Source organism: Trachypithecus francoisi, unplaced genomic scaffold, assembly GCF_009764315.1.
Source record: "Trachypithecus francoisi isolate TF-2019V2 unplaced genomic scaffold, Tfra_2.0 Contig01436, whole genome shotgun sequence".
Classification (NCBI taxonomy): domain Eukaryota; kingdom Metazoa; phylum Chordata; class Mammalia; order Primates; family Cercopithecidae; genus Trachypithecus; species Trachypithecus francoisi.
In genome coordinates, this window is record NW_022681430.1 from 3,199,869 (window position 1) to 3,215,838 (window position 15,970).

A 15,970-nucleotide genomic window follows, 5' to 3' on the forward strand; every position below is an offset into this window, starting at 1 on the left:
AAAAAAGACATATATGTTAACATCCAAGTACTGTTTTTCATCCCTCAAAAGATATTAAAATGAATGAGAATTACCCATACAGGGATGACTGAAAATCATTCATAAATATTTACCAAAGGTCTCAAAAAAATAAACTTTGACTGTTTATTTCAGTTCTAAGAATTTACTCTAAGGAAATAATCAGGATTGGATGCAAAAGCTTTTCTACAATCAGCATTATATATAATTGGACAGAATTATAACAAAATTTAAATGTTTACCCTTTATCTGAAAAGCAGTGCCAACTTTGGATATTATGATTATGTATGATTTTAAAATCTGATGTTCACAAGTCTCCTGTAATAAACATATTATTTTATTTATTTATTTATTTATTTATTTTGATATGGAGTCTTGCTCTATCGCAGAGGCTGGAGTGTAGTGGTGCTCTCTCAGCTCACTGCAACCCCCACCTCCTGGGTTCAAGCAGTTCTCCCTGCCTCAGCCTCCCAAGTAGCTGAGATTACAGGTGCCTGCCACCACACTGACTAATTTTTGTATTTTTAGTAGAGACGAGGTTTCACTATGTTGGCCACACTGGTCTCGAACTCTTGACCTCAGGTAATCTGCCCGCCTTGGCCTCCCAAAGTGCTGGGATTACAGGCGTGAGCCACCGTGCCCAGCCAACATGTTAATTTCAAAGAACTTAAAAACTTTTAGAATAGAATTTAAAGGAAGAATTAAGTTTTTATTTAACTTAGAAAAAATTAGATTTTATATGACTTAACTGTTCTCTCCAAATATAAACTGAGATTACCTTTGCTTTCTGAGTTTGAAACAGATTGAATGTTTTTAACTTATAGTCAGAACTTTCAGTTGGATTTTCTAAATCCATAATAAGAATTTTTGAGCATACTGTAATTGTTTAAAGTCTTAAGAATCAATTTTGCAAACAGATAATGAGGTATTTATGGTTATATGAAGTTTTGTTTGCAGTTTTTATTGATAACTTTGGCTTTAGAATCTGAGTTATCTTGATAACTTAGACATTAAAATATTGGTTAAATTGGTGTTAATGTTTTGTGATACTGTAATCAAAAGGTTCTTTTTTAGCTTGAAATTTATAGTTTTGTAACATAACTGAGTCGTTTATTTCCAACATAATTTTAGATTTTCTTCACTAAATATTTATGTATTCAAGAATGGAATGTGTGTTTATTCTCTTCTTTTTTATTAGTGTGGAAAAGAATGCTATAATTGGATTGAAGTACATTTATTTTTGTTAATTGTTTACTTTTGAATGGCTTTAGTAATTTGACTTGTTTTAGTCATGAAGTTTATAATCATGAATAGTAGCTAAGTAGAATACTAGCTAAGAGTAAGGGCTCTAAAGTCAGTCAGATATGGTTCAAATCTTGGTTCCACCATATATATTAGGTTTGTGACCTCGGGCATATTACTTAACATCTAGAAGTCTTAGTTTTTCTTTATCTGTAAAATAGGGGTAAGAATATGAAAGGATTGTTCTAACAGTTATTTGTGATAATATAAGATGATAGTGAAAGTGCATTTTGCTGAGAGTATGGATAATATCATAATTCACAAAATCAGAAAGCAAAATATACACTGAAATCAAAGTATTCTCTGTTCAACTCCAAAGTATCATCTTTAAGCCTGCTTCAAACTCTCCCTTTGCAGATTCAAAGCAAAGTAAGTGTGACATGAGGACCCAAGCATAAAATTGAACTGAGATGCAGGTCTTCTTAACTGTAAATCTTACTGGAGAGATGTCCTTTGATGTTTTGAAACACATTACCACATTTTTGTTATTGGATCAATTTTATGACTTCTAAAACTTGGGGTTTGTCTGGTGAGCCCCCCGTTTTTTGGACAGTTTTAAAATTTGGGTAGAATATTGAAGGTGACTGTCTTAGAACCAGTTTGAAATTTTTGCCGGGCGCGGTGGCTCAAGCCTGTAATCCCAGCACTTTGGGAGGCCGAGACGGGTGGATCACGAGGTCAGAAGATCGAGACCATCCTGGTCTACACGGTGAAACCCCGTCTCTACTAAAAAAAATACAAAAAAACTAGCTGGGCGAGATGGCGGGCGCCTGTAGTCCCAGCTACTCAGGAGGCTGAGGCAGGAGAATGGCGTAAACCCAGGAGGCGGAGCTTGCAGTGAGCTGAGATTTGGCCACTGCACTCCAGCCTGGGCGACAGAGCTAGACTCCGTCTCAAAAAAAAAAATAAAAATAAAAAAGAAATTTTTAAAAAACTTACAATTTTATACCTAATAACCCCCAAATAATTATATGTATAAATTTTAACATATTCATCTCTTCTATGTAGTCATTGATGGAGCCAGGCATCAATAATAGGAATTTTGTCTGCTGTGGTGACTCATGCCTGTGATCCTAGCACTTTGGGAGGCTGAGGCAGGTGGATCACATGAGGCCAGGAGTTCAAGACCAGCCTGGGCAACATGGTGAAACCCTGACTCTACTGAAAATACAAAAAATTAACTGGATGTGGTGGCACATGCCAGTAATCCCAGCTATTCGGGAGGCTGAGAATTGCTTGAACCCAGGAGGGGCAGGTTGCAATGAGCTGAGGTCATGGCACTGCACTCCAGTCTGGGCAACAGAGCAAGATCCTGTCTCAAAAAATAATAATAATAATAGGAATATTAAGTTTTTAAAATATTTTTCTTTCCAAACCATTAGTAGTAATGAAAAGTAAATAAAAGGGAGAAAAGATTAGAATAGTAAGAGTGTGTTTGAAATATATCTAGTTAGGTATTTGATAATAATACACTTCTTGGCAATATAAGAATACTTGTTATGGTATAGTCATTACTTTGAAAAATTATGCAGTTGTTTAAAAGAAACAACAGCAGATCTGTATCTACTAATGTGGAACAACCTCTAATATAACAAAGTAAGATACAGATCAGTGCATGAAATATGTTGTCACTTTAATTTTTTAAAAAAGGATTATATATATATGTATATACTTGTGCGTGCATATTTTCATTCTTGGAAGAATTAGAGCTCTGATAACCACACTCGAATCTGAGGAAAGGAAACTTGTTTTTCTCTCTATACTATTTTGTACTTTTTGAAATTTTTTTTTTTTTTTGAAACGGAGTCTCACTCTGTTGCCCAGGCTGGAGTGGTACGATCTCTGCTCAGCGCAACCTCCGCCTCCCAGGCTCAAGCGATTCTCCTGCCTCAGCCTCCCAAGTATCTGGGATTACAGGCACGCACCACCATGCCCAGCTAAATTTTTTGTATTTTTAGTAGAGACAGGGTTTCACCATGTTGGCCAGACTGATCTCAAACTCCTGACCTCAGTTGATCCACCTGCCTCAGCCTCCCAAAGTGCTGGGATTATAGGCATGAGCCACCATGCCTGGCCTCCTTTTTGAAATTTTTAAAAACCATGTTCATGTATTACCTTTAAAAAGGAATAAAATTTTAAAAAGAATTAATTGAAGCAAGAAAAGTTATTTTGGACAATATATAAACTTTGGTGTTTGGGCAAGACATATTTTTTCTATTCTTCTGTCCCTGAAATGTCCTATTTTTATGTAGTTTCAAATATCTGCAATAGTTAGTTACAAAGTAGAGACAAATAAAATTTGGAAATTGAGAAAACTTTTAAAATCTTTCCTGTCCTGAAGTTTTTATGAGATCCTGCATATGGGAGTGCAGTGACTAGGCACTTAAATTAAAAAGATAGGGGTAGAGATTTTGTTTGTTGGTGAAAAACACCAAGTCTGTGTGAAATATAAGTATCTTTAGATAGCAATATCATGATGGAGAAACCAGTTTCAGGAGTGATAGAAAGCAAGATCTAGCATCTATTGAAGTGCTAGGAGGTTCCAGGAACTTTACATATATTATTTTATTTAATCATCAGTAACCCTATGAGTAGGTGTTGTTTTTCTCTGGTTTACAGATGAAGAAAGCTGAGTTCCAGGGTAGCTAAGTAACTTTCTTGAAGTCCCTCAGATAGTAAATGGCAGAGCTAGAATTTGAATCTAGGTCTGATTGACTCCAAACATCATTTTTTCTGCTGTTCCACAATGATACTTCTTAGCAGAAGCATCTCTTTCTGCCTCATACTATATTGTATATATATTGTATACTATATTGTATATAGTATATATCATACTATATTATACTAGTTCTATATTGTAACTACTTGGATGATTGCTCTGCAGTAATTTGCTTTATTTCTGGGTATATAATGAATAGTTTTGGTAGAATCAAGTACTTAGATTTGCCACTTTTTTGATGCTTGCTACATCAGAGAGATCTGACCTGTAATAGGTGAAGAGTAAAAATTAAAAATTTGCAAATATATTTCTTTCCTATTATTCATAAATTTTTGTTCTCCCCCCTCCCTCCAGAACTTTATGAAATCTTCCTCTCAAGAGCAAAAGAACGGTGGAAAAGTTTCAGTGAAACAAGTTCAGAGAATGATACAGAAGGTGTGATTTCTTTTTTTATATAAGAATTTTAGGGTGAAAATTCAGCTACTGAGCATGATTTTGTACCGAGTATCAGAAGCTGTAGTAATTACTTTACATATATCATCTTATTTAATCTTAATAACCCTTTCAGTAAACAAGGCTAGAGAAAAGACTTGATTTACAGAAGAGTTCATGTAAGTATCATCCTAAGGCCTTTTAGCTATGTCAGCTATTTGTGGAGAACTAAAAGTACATAAAAGGTAAAGAAATTTTATACTGGCAGACAGCAGCTATTTCATCATTCTTTGAAAACTCATTTTTATGAAGCATTGAAATTATAAGAATTAAAATTATGGCCGGGCGCGGTGGCTCAAGCCTGTAATCCCAGCACTTTGGGAGGCCGAGACGGGCGGATCACGAGGTCAGGAGATCGAGACCATCCTGGCTAACACGGTGAAACCCCGTCTCTACTAAAAATACAAAAACTAGCCGGGCGAGGTGGCGGGCGCCTGTAGTCCCAGCTACTCGGGAGGCTGAGGCAGGAGAATGGCGGAAACCCGGGAGGCGGAGCTTGCAGTGAGCTGAAATCTGGCCACTGCACTCCAGTCCGGGCGACACAGCGAGACTCCGCCTCAAAAAAAAAAAAAAAAAAAAAAGAATTAAAATTATAAGTATTCACTTCTGAAATATTTTTTCGAGAATAAATGGTGAGGCTGGGCAAATGGCTCACACCTGTAATCCTAGCACTTTGGGGGGCCAAGGTAGGTGGATCACCTGAGGTCAGGAGTTCGAAACCAGCCTGGACAACATGGCGAAACCCCGTCTCTACTGAAAAAAACAAAAAATAGCCGGGCATGGTGGCAGGTGCCTGTAATCCCAGCTACTCGGGAGGCTGAGGCAGGGAGAAGAATGGCTTGAACCTGGGAGGTGGAGATTGTGGTGAGCTGAGATCGCACCATTGCATTCCAGCCTGGGTAACAGACTTCGTCTCTAAAAGAAAAGAATAAATGATGAAAGTTGCACTTCAGTAGAAATTAATTGAATGTAATGAAGAGTTCCAGTCAGAAGCAGTGTCTACATAGATTACTGTTTTCTTATTTCCTGGATATTTATAATTTGCATGTGTCATTTAACTTTTTGGTCATTGCCTTTTTAAATATTGCTTCTGCCCTATCTTGCCTGTTTTCCTTCTAGATTCCAATTACACGTATAGTAGACCATTTAACAGTGTTTCACAAGCCTCTTACACTCTTTTTTTGGGGGGGAGGTAGGGGATAGATACAATTCTATATAATTGAAAAAAAAATTTTAATCTATCATATAGGGATGGGGTCTCTCTATGTTTCCCCAGCTGGTCTGAAACTTCTGGCCTCAAGCCATCCTCCTGCCTTGGCCTTCCAAAGTGCTGGGATTGCAGGCATGAACCCTTGTGCCTGGCCAACTCTTTTTTTTCTCTCTTTCTCTCTCTTTCTCTACTTCAGTTTCATTGATTTTTATTGATCCATCATCAAATTCACTAATGCTTTCTTCTGGTTTATCTAGTCTGCTATTAAATCTAAATCTGTGTAATGGGCTTTTAATTTCAGATATGCTTTGTAACTGTAGAATGTTCACTTGGTTCTTTTTATACATTCTATTTCTCTGTTGAAATTCTTCATCTTCCCATCCCATGTTCCTTCCCCCATCTTTTCCTCTATTTTCTCTTTAAAATTTATTATTATTTTTTTCTCTAGCACATATCAGCCAGATATTTTCTTTAACATATTTGTAATAGATAGTGTTGTTGTCTGTTAATTCCAATACTGCATCATCTACAGGTCTGCCTCCGTTGGCTGTTTTTCCCCCTTATTTCCCCTTTAAAGTGGTTGTAAGTCACATTTTCTGCTTCTTTTTTTTTTTTTTTTTTGAGACGGAGTCTCGCTCTGTCGCCCAGGCTGGAGTGCGGTGGCCGGATCTCAGCTCACTGCAAGCTCCGCCTCCTGGGTTTACGCCATTCTCCTGCCTCAGCCTCCCGAGTAGCTGGGACTACAGGCGCCCGCCACCTCGCCCGGCTAGTTTTTTTTGTATTTTTTAGTAGAGACGGGGTTTCACCGTGTTAGCCAGGATGGTCTCGATCTCCTGACCTCGTGATCCGCCCGTCTCGGCCTCCCAAAGTGCTGGGATTACAGGCTTGAGCCACCGCGCCCGGCCTACATTTTCTGCTTCTTTGTATATCTTAAATGTTTAAATTGTATGCCAGACATTGTATATAAAAAGAATGTAGAAACCAAAGCTGAGGTTTCCACTGCAGAGAAAACTGCTCTTTCCTGTTAGGCAGTTTGATTAAGGGCTTGTCACCTCAATTCAACCATTAATTGATCTCGGTTGGGGCAAGGTTGCAGCTTTCGATAGATTTAGTTTATCTTGAGTTTCAAATTTCTTGATGAGGAAAAAGTGTTTTTTTTTTTCTTGAGATTGAGTCTCGCTCTGTCGCCCGGGCTGGAGTGCAGTGGCGCAATCTCAGCTCACTACAACCTCCGCCTCCCAGCTTCAAGCAATTTTCCTGGCTCAGCCCCCTGAGTAACTGGGATTACAGGCACGCTCCACCACGCCTGGCTAATTTTTGTATTTTTAGTAGAGACGGGGCTTCACCATGTTGGTCAGGCTGGTCTCGAACTCCTGACCTCAGATGATCCACCCACCTCGGCCTCCCAAAGTGCTGGAATTACAGCACTTTGAGCCACCACACCCAGCCCAAAGTGTTCTATTTTGATTACAGGTCCTTGTGACTTTGGGTGATTTTATTCTGTATTTCTAGCCTGGCCTTCTGCATTCAGAAAAGTCCCATAGGGAAAACCAGGTACACATTCAGGACTCCTCCAGATTCCTGTCTATCACATCAGTTTTATTTGGCCATGTGTACCTCTTCTGGTTTCTCTTCCTTCAACCAGAGTGACTTTGTCTATGGCAAGCTTGATCCTAAGCCCATACCCAGACCTGGCAGATACCCCTAGGAAGAAAAATGGACACTGGTGTCTACTTATTGGGGAAACCAGCCCATGATATTTCAACGTAGGTTCTTTTCTGTTTTCCCTAAGTGTCGGCTGGTCTGAGAAATAAAGGGAAGGAATACAAAAGAGAGAAATTTTAAAGCTGGGTGTCCGGGGAATGCATCACATGTCGGTAGGTTCCATGATGCCCCTTGAGCCACAAAAACCAGCAACTTTTTATTAGGGGTTTCAAAAGGGGAGGGGTATACGAATAGGGAATGGGTCACAGAGATCACATGCTTCAAAGGCAATAAAATATCACAAGGGCTGAGAGACAAAGTGAGATCACAAGGCCAGGGTGAAACTAGAATTGCTAATGAAGGTCCATGTTCTGCTGGGCACACATTGTCATTGATAAACTTCTTAACAGGAAGCAGGGTTCGTGAGCAGACAACTGGTCTGACTAGAATTCACCAGGCTGGAATTTCCTAATCCTAGCAAGCCTGGGGGTGCTGCAGGAGACCAGGGTGTATTTCATCCCTTATCTACAACTGCATAAGACAGACACTCATAGAGTGGCCATTTTAGAGACCTCCGCCCGGAAATGCATTCGTTTGCCCAGAGTTATTCCTTGCTGAGAAAAGAATTCAGCAATATTTCTCCTATTCGCTTTCTGGAATAAGAGAAATATGACCCTGTTCTGTCTGGCCCCGCAGGCTGTCAGACTTTATGGTTATCTCCCTTGTTCCCTGAAAATTGCTGTTATCCTGTTCTTTTCAAGGTGCTCTGATTTCATATTGTTCAAACATACATGCTTTACAAACAATTTGTGCAGATAGCGCAATCATCACAGGGTCCTGAGGCGACATACATCCTCAGCTCGTGAAGATGATGGGATTAAGAGATTAAAGTAAAGAGAGACGTAGGAAATTATAAGAGTGTTGATTGGGGAAGTGATAAATGTCCATGAAATCTTCACAATTCATGTTCTTCTGCTGTGGCTTCAGCCAGTCCCTCCGTTTGGGTTCCCTGACTTCCCGCAACATCTACTCACCAAGGAAAGCCTCTTACTTTTCTGGAATTTAAATCCTATTGATGTCTTTGTATCCATAGCTCTGTGATGATTTTTTAAATGTGATATTTGTAATTTTTTTCCTAGTTGTTACCATGGAAATAATGGTCTGCCTTTATCTTCTGTAAAAACTGGAACTAGAAATCTTTTACCATATAACTTTCTGATAAATGTATAGCTATCTTTTTTGTACAAGAGACTAACAAGTTCTAACAAAAGCTATATGACATTTCTTATAATTTCTTGATTATTCAGCTTTTAACTCTAATTAAATAACACATATGCTGTGTGATCATTCTGTATTTATAAAATTGAACTTGTTACAGCCAAGTGATCATTTAAATTGTATCTGCTTGGTAAATGCAGGTGTATCTGTTGCTGATCGAGAGGCCAGTCTGGAATTAATTAAGTTGGACATATCCCGTACATTTCCATCTCTCTACATCTTTCAGAAGGTGAGGGTTTCTAACCAGCTTGTAATTACTTTAAAAAAAAAATCTGTCAATATCCAAGGCAACAGATTATTTAAATGAATAGCTGTTACTTTAAAAAAGGCAAAACTATAGAAACTGGGGACCTTATATAAAAGTCTAAAACTAGTCATAAAATTATAAAGGAATTTCTATCTTTTTTTTTTTTTTGAGACGGAGTCTCGCTCTGTCGCCCAGGCTGGAGCGCAGTGGCCGGATCTCAGTTCACTGCAAGCTCCGCCTCCCGGGTTTACGCCATTCTCCTGCCTCAGCCTCCTGAGTAGCTGGAATTACAGGCGCCTGCCAGGGAATTTCTATTTTTTTATTCCACTGACCAAAATACATTGTGGTTAGCATAGCATTTAATACCTTTTATGTAGTAGATACTTGATGAATTTTATTACAGTGAATTTGTTTTGCTTTTTATTTTGTAAGATATATGAATTATTAATGTTTTGGCCTAGTATATTGTTAAAGTATAAAGAACTTTGTCACAAAACTTAAAATGTTTCAGAATTATCATTAAAATAGGAAGAAATGGGTTTTTTTTGTACATCGGCTATTATGAAGTTGATTATACCTTATTGAAAGAGAAATGACTACATTATATATACTTTACCTTTGGCTGAAGTCTTTATTTTTCTTTCTTTTTAAATTTGAGATCAGGTCTTGCTGTGTTGCCCAGGCTGGACTAGAACTCCTAGGCTCAAGCAATCCTCCTGCATCGGCCTCCTGAGTAGCTGGGATTATGGGATTACAGGCATATGCCACCACACCCAGCTGATTCAAGTCTTTATACATGGAATTCTTCTATGTTTAGATTTATAAAAATAAAATGAGATAAAAATTTTTACCATTAAGATTAAAATTATTAACACGGTTTAGTGTAGCTTAATGGTTTTTTTTTTGCTGATGCTGTATTTTATAAAATGAAACAGTCTGTATTCATCATACTCTTATTATACTAAATCTAGAAGATTTTAAAACTGTTGGCAAATTATATAGCTTGTATCCATCAAGTAAGTTTATTTGACTTTTTTGTTGTTGTTGTTATTTAGTACTAAATATTTCTTTTTTCTTTCTTTCTTTCTTTTTTTTTTTTTTTTGAGCGATTCTCACTCTTTTGCCCAGGCTGGAGTGCAGTGGTGCAATCCTGGCTCAGTGCAACAACTGCCTCCTGAGTTCAAGCGATTCTTCTGCCTCAGCCACCCGAGTAGCTGGGATTACAGGCGTGTGACACCATGCCCAGCTAATTTTTGTATTTGTGGTAGAGATGGGGTTTTGCCATGTTAGCCAAGCTGGTGTCAAACTCCTGGCCTCAAGTGACCTGCCCATCTCGACCTCCTAAAGTTCTGGGATTACAGGCATGAGCCACTGCACCCATCTGCAGTATTTAATATTTCTTATTAATAATTTGGAAAACATCTTGGCAGAGTACATTTATAATATTTTTTATTAAATATGCTAAAACTAGTCATTTAGGAAATGTTACAGTTTATTAACATGTTATATAAAAATTAGAGAGAATTATTTGTACAGTTTCAAATTTCATTTTTCTCTCCTAAGGGTGGCCCATATCATGATGTCTTACATAGTATTTTAGGGGCATACACGTGCTACAGACCTGATGTTGGTTATGTAAGTATTTGTTTCAATCTGTTTTTTGAATGTAAGCATTTTATCTACACTCTTTATCAAAATATCCTATGTTGTATTAGCTCCTAAATGTCTGTATCTCTATGTCTGTTTTTCTTGGGCATATCAATTTACCCAGTGAAGAATCTTTCCATCTCTTGCTGAACTTATATGTACTTGAGACTGTCAGGTTTCTGGGGGAGCTGTGGGAGATTTCACCATGCAATTTCTAAACTTTTATTTCATGTCCTGATGCCAGGGGGGTGCCTTGTCCCCCTCTTTTAACCTTCTTTTCCATGACTGTGCCTCTAGAGAGTAAACCTCCTATGTTCTACCAGGTTAAGGGAAGGATAGGTACCTGTCCCTAAAGGATAGGGGAGGGGATTTGCTCCTTATACAGACTTTCACCCAATCCTATTTTTAGCTCTATTTCTCAATTTCACAGGTACCTGACAACTTCAGCTTCTAAGCCTTCAGGGTTTTACAGCAGAATTGGCTTACTGATTATTGGCTTCCTCCTCTGCAGATATTTTAGTTTTAACATTCTACACTTATTTAATTTACAATTTCTAAAATACTGTTAACTATCTACTATATAATTTTTCATTCTTGTAGTCCTCATGGGTTAATTTTTTTTTCTTTACTGTTTTTTAGTTGGATTTTTCAGGAGAACAAAGAAAGATGTGATGCCATTTTTAACTAGAAGTTATAGAACTTTCATCTTCTCACTTTTGCCTTAAAATAAAAGAATGTTAGACATCTCTATAGGGTGACTGTCTGGTACAAGTTACTTTGTTCTGTTGCATATTCATTTCTATGTTTGTTTACTCAACAAATATTGTGCGCTTATGACTATATATCAGGCATTGTTCTAGGTACTTGAAATACCTCAGTGAACAAAATGATTTCTTTCCTTACAATGCTTACAGTTTAGAAGAAAGAGACAATAAACAACAAACAAGTAAATCATGTTATATTAAAAGATAAGTGCTGTGGAAAAGTGTGGGATGATAAAGGGGGAAAGTGCCAGATTTAGGGTGGGGCAGGTTGTAGTATTTGGAAAGATCATCAGATAGTCCTTATAGAAAAAGTTAGATTTGAGCACAGTCTTTAAACTCTCTTACTCAAGTATTCTGTGAATGAATTGTAAGAACACCTTGTATCCCCTTCACATGTTTAAGCTGAAGTTTAAAGTTTTTTATTGTAAGTTTATTTGTAAATAATTTAATTTTTTAGCACTGGTTAAATTTGACATCTTATAGTTTTTTAAAAATGTCCCCAGGCAGACCAGGCGAGGTGGCGCACGCCTGTAATCCCAGCACTTTGGGAGGCCAAGGCGGGTGGATCACGCATTCAGGAGTTGGAGACCAGCCTGACCAACATGGCAAAACCCCGTCTCTACTAAAAATACAAAAATTAGCCGGGCATGGTGGCATGCACCTGTAATCCTAGCTACTCAGGAGGCTGAGGCAGGAGAATTGCTTGAACCTGGGAGACGGAGGTTGCAGTGAGCCAAGATCATGCCACTGCACTCCAGCCTGGGCAACAAGAGAGAAACTCTGTCTCAAAAAAAAAAAAAAAAAAAAAAATGTCCCCAGACTGGGCACAGTGGCTTGGGCCTGTAATCCCAGCACTTTGGGAGGTTGAGGCAGGAAGATTGCTTGAGCTCAGGACTCCCAGGCTGCAGTGAGCTAGGATTGGACCACTGCATTCCAGCCTGCACAACACAGCAAGACCCTGTCTCAAAAAAAAAGAAAAGAAGTCTGTAGTGGAATTTAAATACTGTAATGAATTTACATATATCATAGTCCATTTAAAAAATATATATTAACAAGCTTTTCATTAATATTTTACATTTTTTGCTTTTTCTCTGAACTTGTATTTCTTTCTTTTTTTATTTTTATTTTTTTGAGATAGGGTCTCACTCTGTCACCCAGGCTAGAGTACAGTGGCGTGATCATGACTTACTATAGACTTGACCTCCTGGTCCCTTGGTCCCTGGTGATTCTTCCACCTCAGCCTCCTAAGTAGCTGGGACTGCAGGCACAAGCCACCATGCTTGGCTAATTTTCTGTATTTTTTGTTAAGACAGGGCACTGTGTTTCCCAGGCTTGTCTTGAACTCCTGGCTCAAGTGACCCGCCCGCATTGGCCTCCCATAGTGCTGGGATTACATATGTGAGCTACTGTGCCTGACTGATACTATGATTTTTTTAATATAATGTTGTATAATTAAAACAAAGTAGTTAATCTGCCCAACATCTGAAATATTTGACCTTTTTTGTAATGAAAGTATTTGAGATTTACTCTCTAAGAGATTGTGAAATGTACAGTACTCAATCACTAGTTGTATTTGCCATGTTGTGTAATAGATTAAAAAAAAAAAAAAATCAGGCCAGGCATGGTGGCTCGTGCCTGTAATCCCAGCATTTGGGAGGCCAAGGTGGGAAGATCGCTTGAGCCCAGGAGTTTAAGACCAGCCTGAGCAACACAGTGAGACCTCATCTCTGCAAATAATAAAAAATTAGCCAGGTTTGGTGGTTTGCACCTGTAGTCCCAGCTACTCAAGAAGCTGAGGTGGAAAGATCGCTCGAGTTCAGGCTCTTGAGGCTGTAGTGAGCCGAGATCGTGCCTGGGCAACAGAGTGGTACCTTGTCTTAAAAAAAAATGAAAGTTACTCCTCATTTCAACCTGAAGCTTTTTGTACTCTTTGATTATCATCTTCCCTACCCCCAAGCCTCTGGTAACCACCATTCTGCTCTCTGCTTCTATAAGTTCAGTGGTTTTAGATTACACATTTAAGTGAGAACATGCAATATTTGCTTTTCTGTTTTTGCCTTATTTCACTTAGCATAATGTTCTCCAGTTCCATCCATGTTGTCCCAAATGACAGAATTCCTTCCTTTGTTAAGGCTGAACAGTATTCTTTTGTATACACACACAAACACACACACACACACACACGCACACACTCTCATCCCATTCATCTGTTGATGTACACTTAGGTTGATTCCTTAACTTGGCTATTGTGAGTAGTGCTATAGTGAACATGGGAGTGCCGATATCTTTTTGATATACTGATTTCAAGTCTTTTGGGTAATAGCCAGAAGTGAGATTGCTGGACCACATAGTAATTCCATTTTTAGTTTTTTTGAAGAACTTCATAGAGTTTTCTGTAATAGCTATACTAATTTACATTCCTATTAACAGTGTGCAAGTTTTTTTCTCAACAACCTCACCAACACTTATCTTTTGTCTTTTTGGTAATAGCCATATACAGCAGTCCCACTTATCCTCAAGGGATATATTCCAAGACACCAAGTGGAATATGTAAGTTTGGTTTTTTTTGTTTTTGTTTTTGAGACAGGATTTTGCTCTTTTTAATTTGTTCTTTTTTTTTTTTTTTTTTTTTTTTTGAGGTGGAGTCTTGCTCTGTTGCCCAGGCTGGAGTGCAGTGGCACTATCTTGGCTCATTGTAAGCTCTACCTCCCAGGTTCACACCGTTCTCCTGACTCAGCCTCCCGAGTAGCTGGGACTACAGGTGCCTGCCACCACACGTGGCTAATTTTTTTGTATTTTTAGTAGAGACAGGGTTTCACCATGTTAGCCAGGATGGTCTCGATTTCCTGACCTCATGATCCTCCCACCTCAGCCTCCCAAAGTGCTGGGATTACAGGTGTGAGCCACCATGCCTGGCCAAGACGGGGATTCACTCTTGTTGCCCAGTTTGGAGTGCAATGGCATGATCTTGGCTCACTGCACCCTCTGCCTCCTGGGTTCAAGCAATTCTCCTGCCTCAGCCTCTCGAGTAGCTGAGATTACAGGTGCCCGCCACCACGCCTGGCTAATTTTTTGTATTTTTAGTAGAGACGGGGTTTCACTATGTTGGCCAGGCTAGTTTCGAAATCCTGACCTCAGGCGATCCACCCGCCTTGGGCTCCCAAAGTACTGGGATTATAGGCGTGAGCCACCGTGCCTGGCTTATATAGGGTTTTGTACTTGTCCTGAAACTGCAGATAGTACAGAATCCTATAGATACTATGTTTTTTCTATACGTACATACCTATGATATAATTGATTAGGCACAATAAGACATAAACAGCAATAACTAATAATAAAGTAGTACAGTTATAACACTTTTCTAACAATTTAGGTAAAAGAAGCAGTACTCGAACACAAGCTCTACAATACCACAACAGTTGATCTTATAACCGAGATGGCTACTAGGCAGGTGGGTTGCATATACAGCATGGTTACGCTGGATAGAAGGATGATTCTCTTCCTTGGCAGGATGGAGCAGGAGCACTCCAGATTTTACCACCCTATTTAGAATAGCATGCAGTTTAAAACGTATGACTTGTTTATTTCTGGAACTTGCCATTTAATACTTTCAGACCACTGTTGACCACAGGTAACTGAAACTTCAGAAAGCAAAACTGGGGAAAGTGGAGGACTACTATATTTTATTTGATTTCTGTCACAGAATTTTATTCTAAGGTAACACTTTTCTACCCAAAAGTCTTTTAGTAATCTCATTATACTTCTGCTACAAATATATAAATTAATTAAAAATGAAAAATTAGCTTTATTTCTGATATACATAATATTCTAAATATTAAATGTTTTTTCTAATTATAATTATTAGTATAACTGATCAAAACAAATAAAGAGACTACATAAATGAAAAAAACAAAACAAATTTTTAATTATCTCAGTAACTCCATTAGATTCTCCTTCAACTTTATTGAAAACAGAAGACTGTTAAGTACTTGAGTTGCAAAAACATTTTGTTACCAATCATTAGAATTGTTCATTTTCTCAGTTTCTGTAAAGTATCCCAAAAGCCTTTATTGAGACTAGTCAAAATATCTATTACTGACATTTTAGGCTAAATTTTATTTTGTGTTTTGTGTTTTTTGTTTTGAGACAAGGTTTCACTCTGTTGCCCAGGCTGATCTTGAACTCCTGGGGCTCAAGTGATCCTCCCATCTCAGCCTCCCAAAGTGCTGGGTTTATGTATGAGCCACTGCACCCAGCCTACACTAGATTTGAAAAAAAGAAAAAAAATCTATTAAAATTATATCTTCAGGCCGGGCGCGGTGGCTCAAGCCTGTAATCCCAGCACTTTGGGAGGCCGAGAAGGGCGGATCACGAGGTCAGGAGATCGAGACCATCCTGGCTAACACGGTGAAACCCCGTCTCTACTAAAAACTACAAAAAACCTGGCCGGGCACGGTGGCTCAAGCCTGTAATCCCAGCACTTTGGGAGGCCAAGACGGGCGGATCACGAGGTCAGGAGATCCAGACCATCCTGGCTAACACGGTGAAACCCCGTCTCTACTAAAAACTACAAAAAACTAGCCGGGCGA

The 15,970-nt window shown here is 38.6% G+C and overlaps 1 protein-coding gene across 2 annotated transcripts in view; it reads left to right on the top strand.

Annotated features, from left to right (window-relative positions):
- TBC1D12 (TBC1 domain family member 12) overlaps window positions 1–15,970 on the top strand; it is a 149,800-nt gene that overhangs the window by 114,736 nt on the left and 19,094 nt on the right. For both annotated transcript variants that reach the window (XM_033225065.1, XM_033225074.1), the window contains 3 exons: window positions 4,394–4,474; window positions 8,864–8,952; window positions 10,534–10,605. In XM_033225065.1, coding sequence (XP_033080956.1) covers window positions 4,394–4,474; window positions 8,864–8,952; window positions 10,534–10,605 — 242 coding nt within the window. The remainder of the gene's footprint in view (window positions 1–4,393; window positions 4,475–8,863; window positions 8,953–10,533; window positions 10,606–15,970) is intronic.